The following is a 16,139-nucleotide window of genomic DNA, read 5'->3' as shown; positions in this document are numbered from 1 at the left end:
TTATCCTGTGAATAGAGGAAGGCTACTGATTTGTTTGAGTTAATTTTATATCCAGCCACTTTGCTGAAGTTGTTCATTAACTGTAGGAGTTCTCTGGTGGAATTTTAAAGTATACTATTATTTCATCTGCAAATAGTGATATTTTGACTTCTTTCTTTCCAATTTGTATCCCTTTGACTTCCTTTTGCTGTCTAATTGCTCTGGTTAGGACTATATTGAATAGGTAGGGGGAGAGTGGGCAGCCAGAGAATCAAATAATTCTAATAAAAAATGGGGTATAGAGTTAAACAAAGAATTCTCAACTGAGGAATACTGAATGGCTGAGAAACACCTAAAGAAATGTTCAACATCCTTAGTCATCAGGGAAATGCAAATCAAATGCTCGCAAGGACGTGGAGAAAGAGAAACACTCTTCCATTGTTGGTGGGATTGCAAGCTGGTACAACCACTCTGAAAATCAGTCTGGCAGTTCCTCAAAAAATTGGACATAGTACTACCTGAGGACCTAGCTATACCACTCTTGGGCATATACCCAAAAGACCCTCCAACATACAGCAAGGACACATGTTCCACCATGTTCATAGCAACCTTATTTATAATAGCCAGAACCTGGAAAGAATCCAGATGTCCTTTAACAGAGGAATAGATACAGAAAATGTGGCACATTTACACAATGGAGTACTACTCAGCTATTAAAAACAATGACTTCATGAAAAAATTCTTAGGGAAATGGATGAACTAGAAACTATCATCCTGAGTCCTTACTTAACCCAGTCACAAAAGAACACACATGGTATATACTCACTGATAAGTGGATACTATCCCAAAAAGCTCTGAATACCCAAGAAACAATTCACAGATTTTATGAAGCTCAAAAAGGATGAAGGCCAGAATGTGGATGCTCAGTCCTTCTTAAAAGGGAGAACAAAATACTCACAGGAGGAAACACAGGGACAAATAGTGGAGCAGGGACTGAAAAAAAGGTCATCCTTTTTTTTTTTTTTTTTTTGGTCACCAAACCCAGTCACTGTTGCTGATGCCAAGAAGTGCTTACTGTAAGGAGCCAGATATGGATGCCTCCTCAGAGGCTCTGCCAGAGTCATAGTAATACAGCTGAGGATGTTTGCAGCTACCCATCAGACTAAGCACGGAGACCCCAATGAAGGAGCTAGAGAAAGGACTGAAGGAGCTGAAAGGGTCTGAAACCCCATGGGAAGAACATTATCTACCAACCAAACCCTCCACAACTCCCAGGGACTAAAACACCAACCAATGAGCACACATGGAGAGACCCATGTTCTGGTTGCATATGTAGCAGAGGATGGCGTTGTCTGGCATCAATAGGAGGAGAGGCTTTTGGTCCAGTGAAGGCTCATTTTTCCAGTGTAGGAGCATACCAAGACACTAAAGTGGGAGAGGGTAGTTGGGAGAGGGAAAACCAAACAAAACCAAATAAAGCTGTTTTTTTAATGCCTAAGTTACTGTGCTTCACAGAAGAGGCAATCAAGACACAAGGTACAAAATGACTTCAAAGGCCAGCAGCTGTTTGTGGAAAGAGATAACATTTGAATATTTAAATTTAGATGCCTAGTTGAAGTTTGTAGGTTTCCCATAGGTTTGGCAGTTTTTAACTAAACTTCACTTCAGTTGCTTTTTCTAGTTGGCCAAGATGGAAATCAACAGGCCTAAATGCTACTTTAATGGCTTCTTTGTATCAGCTTAAGCCTGCACTGCTCTTGTCCCAGCTGAGAATTGTGGTGGTCTGGTGAGAACTGTGGTGGTCTGGTGAGAACTGTGGTGGTCTAGTGAGAACTGTGGAGGTCTGCTGAGAACTGTGGAGGTCTGGTGAGAACTGTGGTGGTCTGGTGAGAACTGTGGTGGTCTGGTGAGAACTGTGGTGATCTGGTGAGAACTGTGGAGGTCTGGTGAGAACTGTGGTGATCTGGTGAGAACTGTGGAGGTCTGCTGAGAACTGTGGAGGTCTGGTGAGAACTGTGGTGGTCTGGTGAGAACTGTGGTGGTCTGGTGAGAACTGTGGTGATCTGGTGAGAACTGTGGAGGTCTGGTGAGAACTGTGGTGATCTGGTGAGAACTGTGGAGGTCTGGTGAGAACTGTGGTGATCTGGTGAGAATTGTGGTGGTCTGGTGAGAGCAGTGGAGGTCTGGTGAGAACTGTGGTGGTCTGGTGAAGGCAGTGGTGTTCTGGCTTTAGAAAGGTCTTGACTGGGGCAGTTGTGCAGCTTTTGCCACTACCTAATTCCAGAACAAAAGACAAAGAAGAAATCAACAAAAAACTGCTGTGTCTTAATCAGGATTTCTGTTGCTGTGAAGAGATAATATGACCACAGCAACTCTTATATAGGAAACTATTGATTGGCCTGGTTCATAGTTCAGAGGTTTAGTCCATTATTGCCATGGTGGGAAATGTGGCAGCATGCAGACAGACATGGTGCTGGAGAAGGAGCTGAGAGTTAGTTCTACATACAGATCTGCAAGCGGCTGAGGGAGAACTGACTCGAGTTTCAGAGACCTCAAAGCCAGCAAGTACAGTGACACACTCCCTCCAACAAGGCCACAGCTCCTAACAGTGCAACTCCCTATGGGCCAAGCATTCAAATACACGAATCTTCGGGGACCATACTTATTTAAATCACCACACTGTAACCAGCAAGTGTGGTAGCACACTTCTGTAGTCTCAATGCTCAGGGAAGCTCATGAGTTCAAGGTCAGCCTTATTGGTATAAGAAATTCCAGACTAGCCTAGAATACATAGTAAGACCTATCTCAAAAGAAAACAAACAAACAAAATAACTCCTTTATGCAACTGTAGAGATGGATCAGAGTACTAGGAGTACTGGCCACTCTTTCAGAGGACCCAAGTTTGGTTCCCAGCACCCACATGGCTGCTCATAACTGTAACTGTAGTTCAGGGGATCTGAGACCCTCCTCCAGCCTTTGTGGGTACTACAAGCAGGTGGCATGCATTCATACAGAGCGATAGAAAGTCTGTACATAGAACAGCTGTACCTGTTAGGAGTTACTCTCCATTGCCCCCACTCCCACCCCACACCCCATTGAGCCTGACCTCAAAGAGTCACTTTTTAAATTTTCTGTCTATACATTCTCTCAGGAGTTCTTAAGTTGACTCAGTTTATGTCTTTAAACTTTTTTTTCATCATAAAATAGGTATACAAGTTTTAGTCAACATTGTAGATTTGAGATGCTTTTTTAAAGATAAAGTATTTTGAGTTTCGGGCTGAAGAGGTAGCTCTCTAAATAAGAGCACCTGCTGCTCTTCCAGAGGTTTTAGGTCATATTCCAGCACCTGCTCCATCCCTCACAACCTCTAACTCCAGGGAATCCAGTGCCCTTTCTGCCCTCCAAAGGCACCAGACACATAGGCAGTGTACAGACATACCCATATAAAATTTAAATATATATATATACATATATACATATATATATATATATATATATATATATATATATATATAATGAATGTATTTAAACCAGTACTAAAACTGTTTTGAAAATGAATTATCTTTCAGACTCATTTATCTTTCTAGGCATTTCCTCCTCACTCAGTTACTTGGAGCATGGGGATTTGTGTTGATTGCTAAAATATATCTGTATCTTGCTGAGGGTGTGGCTCACAGGAGAGGCTCTCTTGCCTACTCCAGGCCGGCTTTGAGGCCCAGCACTGCAGATAGAATGCAGCACAGTATAAGGTACAGCCCTTTGCACCTGAAGACTGTGCTGTTGGTCCTGACAGCGCCATGCCCTTGTCTTGCAGATGGATGCTGCAGACCGGAGCTGCACAGTGTCTGTGCATTGTAGCAACCACCATGTAAAGATGCTGGTGACTTTCCCAGCACAGTACCCCAACAACGCTGCTCCCTCTTTCCAGTTCATTAACCCTACCACTATCACATCTGCCGTGAAGGCCAAGCTGCTGAAGGTAAGGCTGGGTGGGCTCCCAGCTTCAGCGTCTCCTCGAGGCTGTAACAGGCCATGGTGGGGTTGAGGACCAACCTGGATCAGTAAGATGTAGACGTTGCCTAATCCTGAGTGCTGCAGTTTCTGCTGCATAGACACTGTCCTGGCCGCCCACTTGGTGCACACAGCGGTAAGGCAGGGCTTCTTTTCCTTCTTTCTTTTTCTTGTAACCCGAGACAGAGTTTCTCTGTGTAGCCCTGGACATCCTGGACCATGCTCTTTAGGCCAGGCTGTCCTCCACCTCAGAGATTTGACCATAGAGTAGAAGTCCTTAACCTGCTTTTTTGAGGTGTGGGTATGAATGTCCTTTGAAAATTTAATAAAATCTGTTGGCTTTTCTTCAGAAAAACTTCTACAAGTGTTAGATATGAAGGATTTCATAAATACTGCATGCAAATATATGAACTACAGGAAAAGCCCTTGTAATTTAGAGCTTTGCAGTAGTCAGAGGTTAAGAACTCTGCAAAGGAACGTCACTCGTCCAGAAAGAAAGTATCTTACTGAGCTGGAGAGATGGTTCAGTGGTTAGAGCACTGACTGCTCTTTCAGACGTCTTGAGTTCAATTCCCAGCAACCACATGGTGGCTCACAACCATCATAATGAGATCTGATGCCCTTTTCTGGTTTGTCTGAAGACAGCTACAGTGTACTTATATATAATAAATAAATCTTTAAAAAAAGAAAGAAAGAAAGTATCTTACTTTCAGGCAAGATATATGGCAAGATAGATTTTGAAGCTAAAAGATATTTGATAGTTAGAAAAAAATATGTATAGTCATTTAAATATCTAAGACAAAAAAGCCCTGTGGGTTCAGAAATTGATGTGTATATAAAATAATTTTAGGACAAATAAATTTTAGTAGTACTTTTATTTAACTTGGCACATTTAAAAATATTATCATGTCAATATATAATTAGTGAAAATGAGCCAGATAGTACAGTCATATAATCTAAGCACCTTGAATGGGAGGCAGGAGGATTAGGAGTTTAAGTTTATCTTCAGCTACATAGCAAGTTTGAGGCCAGCCTGGGCTACATGAAATGCTGACACACCCCCAAAATCAGATATTTTACACTTTTTACTCTTGATACCAAACCTTCTATACAGTTGTGAGTTTCCTATGTGCTGCAGCTGTGGGTGTGAAGGAGGCTCATCTCCTGTGCTCCATGCAGGCAGTGACAGCAGTGGTCCAGCTCATGTGCCTCTCTTAATGTGGGTGAATCTCTAGTGTGTACCTTGAAATGTCACCGTGTTTAGTGGATAAAAATATAACAGTATGTTTTAACTTCTGCTGAATAGAAATCTTTGCTGTGGTTTATATCACTCAGATCTTTGCTCTGACTTACATCACTTGAAGCAGTTTTCTCTGCAACCCAGTGAGGATGTTTTTAAAACAGTGAGATTTTTTATGTGTGGAAGAAAACTGTAGAACTCAATAGAAAGAAAGAGTAGTCATTCTCTTCTGTCTAAAGCTCAGGAAAGCTCTTCCTCTGAGCTGCAGGCTTGGTCGTATGCCGGTTCTGATGCCAGCACACTTCCAGGTACCTTGCAGAATATAGCCAGGCAGGAAACATATGGACATATGATTCTCTCTCTGATGGAGTTTTGGGTCTTTTCCAGATCCTAAAGGACACTTCCCTGCAGAAAGTGAAACGCAACCAGAGCTGTTTGGAGCCTTGCCTGCGCCAGCTTGTCTCGTGCCTTGAGTCTTTTGTGGTGGGAACCGTGAACTTGTTGAGCCAACCCGTGCTTTAGTGTTTTGTTGCATTTCTTACCCCTGAGACCCTGCTCCCTCTGTGGTACTGTATCATTGTCTTGTAATCCAACTTAAAGATAGGCTGTGGGTTCTAGTGTGCTTATCTCTGATTTCAGAACCAAGAGGACAGTGCTTCCAGCAACCCATTTGCACTCCCAAACTCTGTCACACCACCCTTACCAACATTTGCACGGGTGACCACTGCCTATGGCTCATACCAGGATGCCAATATTCCCTTTCCTAGGACTTCTGGGGCCAGGTTCTGTGGAGCAGGTTGGTCTGTTTGTTGTTCTTTGACTCTTAACTCTGAAGGAATGTAGTTAAGAAAGTTTATATTCTGCATTAATTATCAGAAAATGTTTGTTTTTTACTTCTCAAGAACTCAGAACAACATATGATGTAATGTTAAGTTGGTACCTGTGAGTATAGCCTAAGAATATCTACTGGGGACCTGGGGAGGTGGCTCATCAGGGCAGAGCATTTGCTGCTCTTTTAGGGTCTCAAGTTGAGTTACCAGTACCCACGTCCCTCAGCTCACAGTCACCTGAACCTCCATCTCCAGGAGATCCAGCATCCTCTTTGGACCTCGGCATACACACAGAGAGACACATGTACATACACATAAGTAAAATCAATAAATTTTTGTAAAAAAGAATGTTTGCCATAATCCAAGTCTTAACTGTTTAGTTCTGATGATCCTGAATGTGTGTATGCTTAGATTCTCAATCCTTTTACCTCTCCTAGATTTAGCAGACCTTCACCTTTGTCCCTTTAAGGGTCACTATAGTCACAGGCCTTGGCAGTTTATGGTGATGTGCCTAAGGTACTGAAATAGAGAAAAACACTCCCAGCTGGTGGTAAGAATGCTTACCATGTGTGCATGTCAGTCCCTAGTACCACCAAATTTCTATGTACATTTTAAGTACAGTTATTACTAACCCAGGTGTGGAGGCTTATACCTTAATCCCAGTACTTTGAATGATGAGGCTGGAGGCTTGCTATGAGTTCCATTTCAGCTTGCCCTCCCTAGTGGGACACCGTCTCGGAGAACAAGAGGATTACCAGGTCTGCCGTAGGAGTTCCCATGTCCAGCTCACTGACAGCACTGTGCTCATGTGTCTCCTTTGTCAGGTTACCTGGTGTACTTCACAAGGCCCATGACAATGCATCGAGCTGTGTCTCCCACAGAACCCACTCCTAGGTGAGTCTGGGAAATATGGCAGGAATCTGCATCTCGGGGTCTCTCTTTGCAAAGTTCATTTCAGTTCTTCAGTTAAATTTTTCTTTTTCTTCAATTAAATTAACTTATTTCTACTGTACGATGGGAAAGTAACTTTTATTTGCCTGGTGTAGTTGTCATCTCAAAGGCTTACTGCTGAATAAACTCACTCTTTCTAGCTCTTTCTGATCTTTAGCTGGCTGGTTCAACTCCGCTGTTCTGACTCAAACTCCTCTGCAAGCTGACTGATTCAAACTGGCTTCTCTCAGCTTCTGACTGAATTGCTCTTCTTGGCCTCAAACTCTAGCAATCTGTTTTAATCTTCTGGCTCCTTCTCATTCTCTGGCTTGTGCTGTCTTCACCTGTGTCTGGCTTGTTCTTTCTGCAGCCTGTCTGTAAAAGTGTCTCAGGAAAACAGCATCCTCTCTCCTGTCCTTTCTCTTGAGCATTGGGTGTATTCTTTCTCTCAAACCTTTCTCTGATTTGTCACTTTGTCTTTTCCTCAATAAGAAATTATTTTGGGGGATTAAAGGAGTATACTAAAGTCTGTCTCTAGTCCACATGAGAGTAAATGCTATTGCTTGAGAGGGAAATTGCCAGGTTCTGCGTTAGACCAGGCAGATGAAACCTTGATTCATGAGAACTGAGGTTAAATTCCCAGGGTCCCAATACCCACACTTCCAGGGAAAACATGAGTAGCTGGTCTGGACTTGGGACCACTTGTCCTAGTGGGGACATTTTCCAGTGAGCAGTCTTTCACTGACGTGTAATTGACAGTGTAAAAGTCTAGAGTTTACTGCTCAGTGACCAACATTCAGTTCAAGATACAGAACATTGTCCTGACCTCTAAAAGCTCCTAGTCCCTTTGCCAAGTCCCAGAAGAACCACTGTCCTAACGTCTGTCATCCTCTTTTAGTTTTTCCTATTTTTAAACCTCATTGAGTTAGAATCGTGCAGCATGAACTAATTTATATCTGGCTTACTCTCTTCAACTTAATGTTATTGAACTTGATTTGAGTGGCTGCGTGGATCAATAATTGCATTGTATGAACATAACGCACAGTGATTCATTCTTCTGTTGATGGATTCTTGGATCATTTCCTGTATGGGGCTGTTAAGAGTGAAATGAAATATATGAGCCTTCCTTCCTTCCTTCCTTTCTTCCTTTCTTTCTTTCTTTCCTCTTTTTTGCATGGATGTACATTATAATTTCTTGACCCAAGGAGTAGAACTGCTGAGTCATAGGATAGGCATGTGTTTAACTTCGAGGAAGTCTGTGCTCAGTGGCGAGGGTGTGTTGTCCTCGCAGCAAAGCCTCAGGATTGATCACTGCACAGCTTCTCTCTGTGTTCTGTCACGGTGGTGGGTGGGAAGAATTGCCTTGTTACTTTGATTTGCATTCCCACAATGATGACTAGCAGTGTGAGCAGCTTCTGTGTGCTTCTCGACCATTTGGGCATCATCTTTCATGATGTGCCTGTTCAAGTGTGCTGCACTGTCTTCCTTATTTGTGGTAGCATCTATTTTGATTGCACATCCTTTGCTGAATATATGTATTGACTCTGTCCTAATGTATGGTTGGTTTTCCTCCCCCCCCAAAAAAATGTCCAGTGAATATGGCTTTCAATTTTGATGCTGCCTAATTCATCATTTTTTAATTTTATGGTTAGCGATTTTTGTATTGTATCAAAAGGGGAAAAAAAGCCTCAATCTGCATCGAGGTCACAAAGATGCCTTGTGTATCTTCTGAGAGTCTGTATACTCCTCATTTAGACTCCATGGTCCGTTTTGATCTCTTTGCTGTTTATGGCATGGTATAAGGGTGGACATCTGTTTCGTTTAATAGGAATAAATGGTGTTTTAGCACTGTTTATGCAGCCTGCCTTCCTTCATGGGTGAAAATTGGCTGTTTCTGCACCCTAGTTGTTCTTATTCAGTACATCCCTCCCTGTGTCTCGTCGCTCAGAATGTAGCCTTCTATGGTAAGTCTTGATGTTTGGCAATGCACATTCCTGAAGGTTATTCCCTTTAGTTTTTGTTGGCTCTTCTAGGCCTTTGCACCTCTGTAAAATTGTGTCAGCTTGCTTGCTAGTATCTGCAGTGCCTGCTTATGTTGTGATTGCAGTTACACTGACTCTGTGCATCCATGGAGAGAAATCTGACATTTTAACAGGTAGAGTCTTGTCCTGCCCTTGTATAGTGTTTCTCCATTGTCTTGTATCTTCCTTAATGACTCTTTTTATTACAGTTGTTCCTAAATTATTCAACTTTTTTTAAAGACAGGCCTTCTCTTAATTACTCAGACTGCCCTGGGTTTTCAAATGATTTTTACATTTGTGTGTGTGTGTGTGTGTGTGTGTGTGTGTGTTGGATTCCCCTTTTCTTCCCTTGTCCATGTTCTCAGTTTCATTAAGTGCTAAAAACATACTCAAGTAGAGAGAATACAGTCAGTATGGACAATTCTCATTTCAACCGCAGATCTCTCTCAGCCCTATCTGCTTATCACACTGGCTTGATTGCACCGATGAAGATCCGTACTGAGGCCCCTGGGAACCTGCGTTTGTACAGTGGGAGCCCAACTCGCAGTGAGAAAGAGCAGGTCTCCATCAGCTCCTTCTACTACAAGGAACGGGTAAGTGTCTGAGCAATTGCCTTTAATTCTTAGCCCTACTGCATTCTTGTTTTCTGTCCACGTGAGCCATGAACAGTAGTTCAGTTAGTAATCCCTTCATGGTCTCTCACTTTCATAGTCAGTTTATGTAGGAACGGTCATCGCTTTGCCGCTCTCAGTTGGTTTGCACTACTGTAAACGATGGGGTAGAAGTGGTTAGTTCTTACACTACACTGTGATGTGTAGCTTACACTGTTCTATAAGTACACGTTGCTCCCCACTTAGAATCTGTCCTGGCAGTCCCCATTCGTTGAATTGGTTTCCATACTTGGGGTAGATAATTTAACTCTGGGTCTCCCATGATATCCCAGTGCCTGTCAGCACCCCAGAGTTGCTTCTGAAAGTGGAGATCTCAGTGGGGATGGGATGTTGTAGTTGTGGCGTGTGACGTTGATCCCTAGAAGGTTTCCCACTTCTACTCAAGTCTACACTTCCAGGTCTCATTGAGTGGATCACCTGGTACACAAATTATCTGAATCATCCCCCCTCACCCCTCTTTTTAATGGGGTCTCATTATGTAACTTTGGTTGACTTAGAACTCATAGAGATCCACCTGCCTCTGCCTCCTAAACGCTGGGATTAAAGGTGTGCACCGCCATGCCTAGTTTTTCTGGGATTTTCTTAAGGAATGCAATGACCCTAAAGTACTTAGCATTGAGCCTTCAGGAGCCTGCAGAACCTGGGAACACCTAGAAGTCTGTTTTTGTCAAGCTGAGAACCAGGCCTCAACACTGACAATCTAAACAGTCAGTATTTCTGCTGACCTACTGTACAAATTTGGCCTTATGACTTCTATACTGTTTCCCATAAAACAGGAATAATGACCGTCAGTAACTAAAATTTGCTTTAAAAATGGAAATTTAAAATACAAAAAATAGTTTCTCTATCAGGTATTGCAAGTGTCTTCACATGTGTTGCAGCGGAGTCTCCTCCAGCTCCCTGATGGCTGACCAGCTCTGACTCGTCCCAGGGCTCATGGGCAGCAGCTGACATTTCGGATAGACCAATCTTGGGCAAAGCCATCTGGCCAAACAGGGATATGGTGCTAGCTGTCTTCATGCCCTCCTTCAGTCCTCCACACTCCCTCTCCCCAGCCCCCAGATGGGATTCTGCTCCTCTCTCTGTCACAGACCTCCCTTAAGCAGCCACCAAACTTTATCTCCCCCAAGTCATTTACATTAAAACAATTAGTTTCTCATTTTTCTGCAAGGTAGAAGATTTGATAGTTGGAGCAGTTAGTTGACAGTTAGGTAAATGGGGTTTTATTTAGTATCAGGGCCAGTTTGAAGAGATCCCCAAGTCAGAGGCAATTCTGGATGCCTCTTTGATTTGTGTCATGTGCTGGCCCTCCTGCTTGCAGTTTGATTGGCTAACACAGACTGTGTACATATTTGGCTTTGTGCTCATGTCAGAGTGCCTGTGCTCGTGAGACAGGCACCAGTGATGCCCGGATTCATGCTTACAATGGTCTGGCCCCTTTCACCACCTACTCTGTGTTCACGAAGAAGCAGCAAGAGAGCATGTGGCTGACCATCCTAGCAGCTAGAAAGGACTGTGAGATTTCAGTGTGGGGCAGTTCCTAGAGCGCTGCCTCTCCACAGGAAAGGGGCTGATCTAGTCGTCTGCTCGGACAGAAAGTAGCCTTTACGGTTTGTTTTACACAGCAGCCAAGTACAACGAAAAGCACTTTTTTTAAATCACAGTGTAGCATGCAACCTTTGCACTGATGTATACACAGTGACGTTAGCTGGTCAGAAATGAGTAGCTTAGGGAATTAACATGCACCCAAGTCAAGAGGCAGAACCAGGAGCCCTGGGGGAGGGAAGAGATTTTAAAGAATGGCATATAATAATTATGAAGATAAATTGTGGGCACTTGCTTATATTTTACCACTTTTGATCTAAAAGTTTCATGTGGTTCAATGTATTTAGATGTCCAAAACAAATGTCAGTTTGTGAGTATCTCTCCCTGAGGCTTATTCACGCTTTATTCTGTTTACATAGGGCAGGGTGACTGAGGCAGTGGAAGCCCCTGCTCTCTTCCGTATGTGGCCTCGTCCTCCTCACAGAGGTCGGGATCTTGAGGACTTTTCTCCTGGGAGAAATGCTTACATATTACCACCTTGCTCTGGAAATGCTTCTGGCTAACTGAAATTCCTGTGTCCACATTTTTCTCGAATGCACCTGTATATCCTTCTAGCCCTCTGCCCTGAGAGTATTCTGTGAGGGAGGCAGAAGGACAGAGGTGGCCTGTGTTAAGGCCTTGCAAGGAGCAAGCGCACTGGGCTTGCAGAGTCTCGTCAGCTCCCTGCTGGCTGTGTTTTATTTCTCCTGTGTTTTTAATCTGCCCGACTTAGGTTGAATTTACATTCACCCAGTGTTCTCTAGATGAAATTACATTTGCTACTAAAAACTTAAGTGTAAGTGACCTACAGACCTGTCAAGTCTCATAAGTCAGAAAGCAGATACTCCCAAGGACAGATTAGGCCAAAGAAATATTGCTTATTCTGGGTCTTCTAATAAATAGACCTATAGGCATTTTTCAAATTTTGCAGCCTCTCATCTCTGCTTCAGTTGATGTTACTAACATAGCTCTCGTGAAAGTAACTGAAGAGGCCTTTAAGTTAACAGATAGGGTCTGATCTCCACGACCAGTGTGGCACACTGCCTACTCCATGCCAGACTGGAGTGCCCAGGGAGTGCCCTCCTTAGCTTAGCTCCTCTTGTCCCCTGGCATTGTTCAGGAAATGGCTTTGCAGCCCTGGTGCTAAGACATTCCGTTGCACTCCCCCCTACCCTTCAGCCATACTGGAAACAGCCTAGTAGGAACAAGAGCATGCTCTGCTGTGTTCTTTATACCTGTGGGTTGAAGGGAAACTCTTTGCTTGTTTCTCCACTTGCAGCAGGACCTTAGCTCTGCCAGAGTCCCTCATACCTTCATCTGGGTTCCTTTGTCAGAGCCATGTGACATCAGCCTCCTTATATCTTGGACAGTGACTAAGGGGCAACAAAACTAAAGCTGGGCTTGAGGCAGGTGGGTTGGGGGAGGGGAGGGGCAAAGACGCCCCCATGTTTAGGCTCAGCCTGTTCAGTCACCCCAGTTCCCATTTTGCAGCATATATACCTAAAAATCCATCAGATGTGGGGGAAGCTTTCATTTTATTCTATATTTTTCCCTTTTAATTTTCTTGGTGTTTTTCTTCCTCTTCCTGGGTGTAACGTTTTCACGCACAGATGTCTCCTCGCTCTGCCCGGCGACGTTGGTCCATACAAGCAATTAACGACTTCCCGGTACTGTGCGCTGTGCAAATGCTCTCCTTGACTAATCCTGTCTCTACCAGAGGCCCAAGAATAAAATGCCACCTGCCTGGCTTTGAGGAACCTGAATGACAGGCTGGCTGGTGTTTAGGACCAGCGGCAGTAAACTTTTCTCCCTGGGGGGCAGGCACCAAGGTCTGCTTCCTTGCCAGTCATGGTATTTCAAATGGGTAAACACTCAAGGGTCACCAATGGGCTTCTTTGCGAATGAAACTCACTACTGGGTTCTTGGAAGGCACCCTGATCAAATGGCTTTAGCTCACCTGATATCACTTGGGGGCACTTCTGCAAAATGCATGGCGCTTTCAAAAGCCTGCCTTTGGCATGGGGGGAGCAGAGGAAGATAGAAGAGGCTTTTGCCACTTAGTCTCTGTTTTTACAGTCTTGGTCTGATGCAGAGAGGGAAGACCTACGTGCTTCAGTGGCATGCTGCATGATCTGTTTTTATCTTTTGGGTATTTTTTTTTTTAGAGCAAATTTTTCTTCTTATGCTGGCATTTTATATTCATAATGAAATTTGCTATGGACATTCTGTTTTCCTTCCTCCCTTTCCTACTCATTCCTATTGGTCATCTCCCCTCCTCTGTCTTCCTCTCCCGCCCCCTTCATGTTTTAGTAGTGCCAAGGTGTCCTCAAGACAGCCTTGAGGCCTTGTATCAATTTTATTTACTATAAAGAATGTTTAGAACAACAGACCAACACTCCTTTCCTATAAAAACCAGTTGAAACCAGGAGCCAGAGTGGCAAGAACCACTTCTCAACAGCTTGCAGGTCAAGCCACCAGTATGGCCTCTTTTTCTCAAAAAGTTGCTTCCATCCGGCTCACTTGCTGAGTTTCACTGGTTTCTAGAAGCCCATTTCCCACCGCTCTTCAAATAGGAGCTCATTTGGCTTCCTGCCCACTCTGCTGATTATGCATTGTTGATGGGGTTGCTGCGAAGCGGTTGGTGGCTTATTCTTGGGCTGATTTTACATTTAACCCATTTACTGGCATTGATGTTGCCTCAGGTTGTAGCAGTAACAGGTAGTGGTGCAGTCAAGAGCTGGCTAGTGCTTGTCACTCAGTGGCTCCCTCCATCCAGCCCCTTCCTCCCTGTCCTCTTTGCCATCCTCCACAACCACCTCTCTAGGATGTTCACAGGGGTCTCCCAGAGCTCATCATGCAATAACCTGTGTACCTTGCTTTGTTTCTCTTCCCATGCCATTTGTGAGGAAGGGCACTTTCTGTCGACGGAGCAGTGAAAGACCTTGCCTCCCATATGTACCCATTTGTCAGAACAGAAAGGAATCCACCTTGAGACCTATCAGAATGGGACTGGAGCAGTGCAGGAAGGCAAGGGGCAAAGTGGTAGACCTCGGAGCCTTTCCCTGACCTGGACAGAATAGCCGCACCTCAGCTGTGTCTCTGTTCTCCACAAGCAGAGACGCCCAAGGGAAAAAACGTGGCACTGTCACTTGGCAGCTACACAGACAGCAGAGACCTCTAAAGTACTTGAACGTATGAAGGAGAAAGTTAGGTTTAGAGAGAACAGCTGGGGTAGAATGTTTCTTATTACCCAAAGTTGTAGGAAACTCTCTGAAAACCTTATTTTTTCTTCTTATCAGGGACATCTAGGACAGAAGGCCTCAGCTAACATCTGTTTAAAAATTTATATCTTCATTTAGGCAGCCTTGTTACATTTGAATTTCTAGAATAACTGGCCATTTGGTGGCTCCCTGAATGATCCCTGTAACCTGAAGGGGAGACGTTAGAACCGCCACCACTGTTTTGCCCTTGTTGGATTTTGAACAGTGTCTTAAGTTATTCTTTGCTAAATTCAAACAAATAAACAAACAAACAAAAACCCCACAGAAACAAAACCACTGGTGCTTTTGTTTGTCCCATAACTGCCCTTAGAATTTTATCCCTGGTAGCAGCTACAATTACCGTGACCTTATGTTGGGGAACCTCCTTCATTGCAGACTGTGAGGCAACTGTGTGTGATGTTCCACAGTTGTCTTGTAACACCCAATACAGATCAGATGGAAATTCCTGGAAGTTTGTTGAGGGATGTGGCAGAAGGTTGCTGAATATGCCTTTCAAGAAACTGACAGCTCGAAATTGTTTGTTTTACTGATCTCTGTAAACCCTGCAATTTGGATTGTCTGCAAATGGGAGAAGAGTCAGTCTTAAGACATCTCTTTGGACTCTGTCTTTTCTTCTAGATGCCTAATCTTAATAAACCCACAAAAGGTCAGATCCACAGACACATCCATACACATGCATGCAGTGCACACTCTCAAGCCCGGCTGGAAACCTAACATCCTTGTCTGAATCTAGCTCACCCCAGGGAAAACTGTGTGTCACTCTTCTCTTAAAACTAAAGCCTCCCAATAGAAATCCTGGTAAGTACTTCTGTTAACAGCCATACAAGACTCCTGGAGTGCCTACAAGATGTTAAGGAGAAAATCAGGCCTTCAGCAAAGTACCCTGGGTTAGCAGAGTGCACTCACAATGCTTGAGAGAGAAGTAACAGGAAAAGTAATTACAGAAGGATGCTTTAGGGTCAGCATCACCAGAACCAAGTGTCAGTGTCGTTATGTCCTGACACTGATCTGCTTAAAGACAGATCATACCATTTACACATTTCCTGGAACATTAGTTAGGGCTTAATTTTTTCCTTTATTGATTGTTAAAATCACATTCAGTACTGAAAACAGGCTTAGCTGGGGCAGGATATATGGCTTAGGTGGTGAAATGCTTGCCACACAAGTGTGAGGACCTGTGTTAGATCCCTAGCACCAATATAAAAGCCAGGCCCAGTGATCAGGCCAGTGTCTGTAGCCCGAGTACTGGAGTCTAACCCAATCTTGTGAGTTCCAGGTTCAGTGAGAGACTCTGTGCCCACTCCCTCAATAGTATAATTGAGGAAAACACCAGAAGTTGACCTCTGCATGTACATGCGTACAACACACACACACACACACACACACACACACACACACACACACACACACACCACCTTGATAGACCTATTTAAATTTTATCTCTATAACTGTGACCTCGTATAAGGTACACATCTCCATTTACAAAATGGAGGTTCTGCCCCTTTCCCGTGGAGCTGCAGTGAACTGCATGAACAGTCCAGAACAAGAACTAACACACAGTAACACCAGAAAAGTCTTTAAATCCTGAATCA

General features: G+C 43.8%; 1 protein-coding gene across 3 annotated transcripts in view; it reads left to right on the top strand.

The window, feature by feature from the left end:
- Positions 1 to 16,139, top strand: part of WDR59 (WD repeat domain 59) — a 66,418-nt gene that overhangs the window by 34,347 nt on the left and 15,932 nt on the right. For all 3 annotated transcript variants that reach the window (XM_080937173.1, XM_080937172.1, XM_080937171.1), the window contains exons 14-18: positions 3,794 to 3,958; positions 5,618 to 5,713; positions 5,870 to 6,026; positions 6,885 to 6,954; positions 9,451 to 9,604. In XM_080937173.1, the coding sequence (XP_080793299.1) occupies positions 3,794 to 3,958; positions 5,618 to 5,713; positions 5,870 to 6,026; positions 6,885 to 6,954; positions 9,451 to 9,604 (642 nt within the window). The remainder of the gene's footprint in view (positions 1 to 3,793; positions 3,959 to 5,617; positions 5,714 to 5,869; positions 6,027 to 6,884; positions 6,955 to 9,450; positions 9,605 to 16,139) is intronic.

This window comes from Micromys minutus (genome assembly GCF_963924665.1).
Source record: "Micromys minutus genome assembly, chromosome: 24".
Lineage (NCBI taxonomy): Eukaryota > Metazoa > Chordata > Mammalia > Rodentia > Muridae > Micromys > Micromys minutus.
The sequence above is the reverse complement of the archived record's forward strand: the minus strand, read 5'-3'. Positions and strand labels throughout refer to the sequence as shown.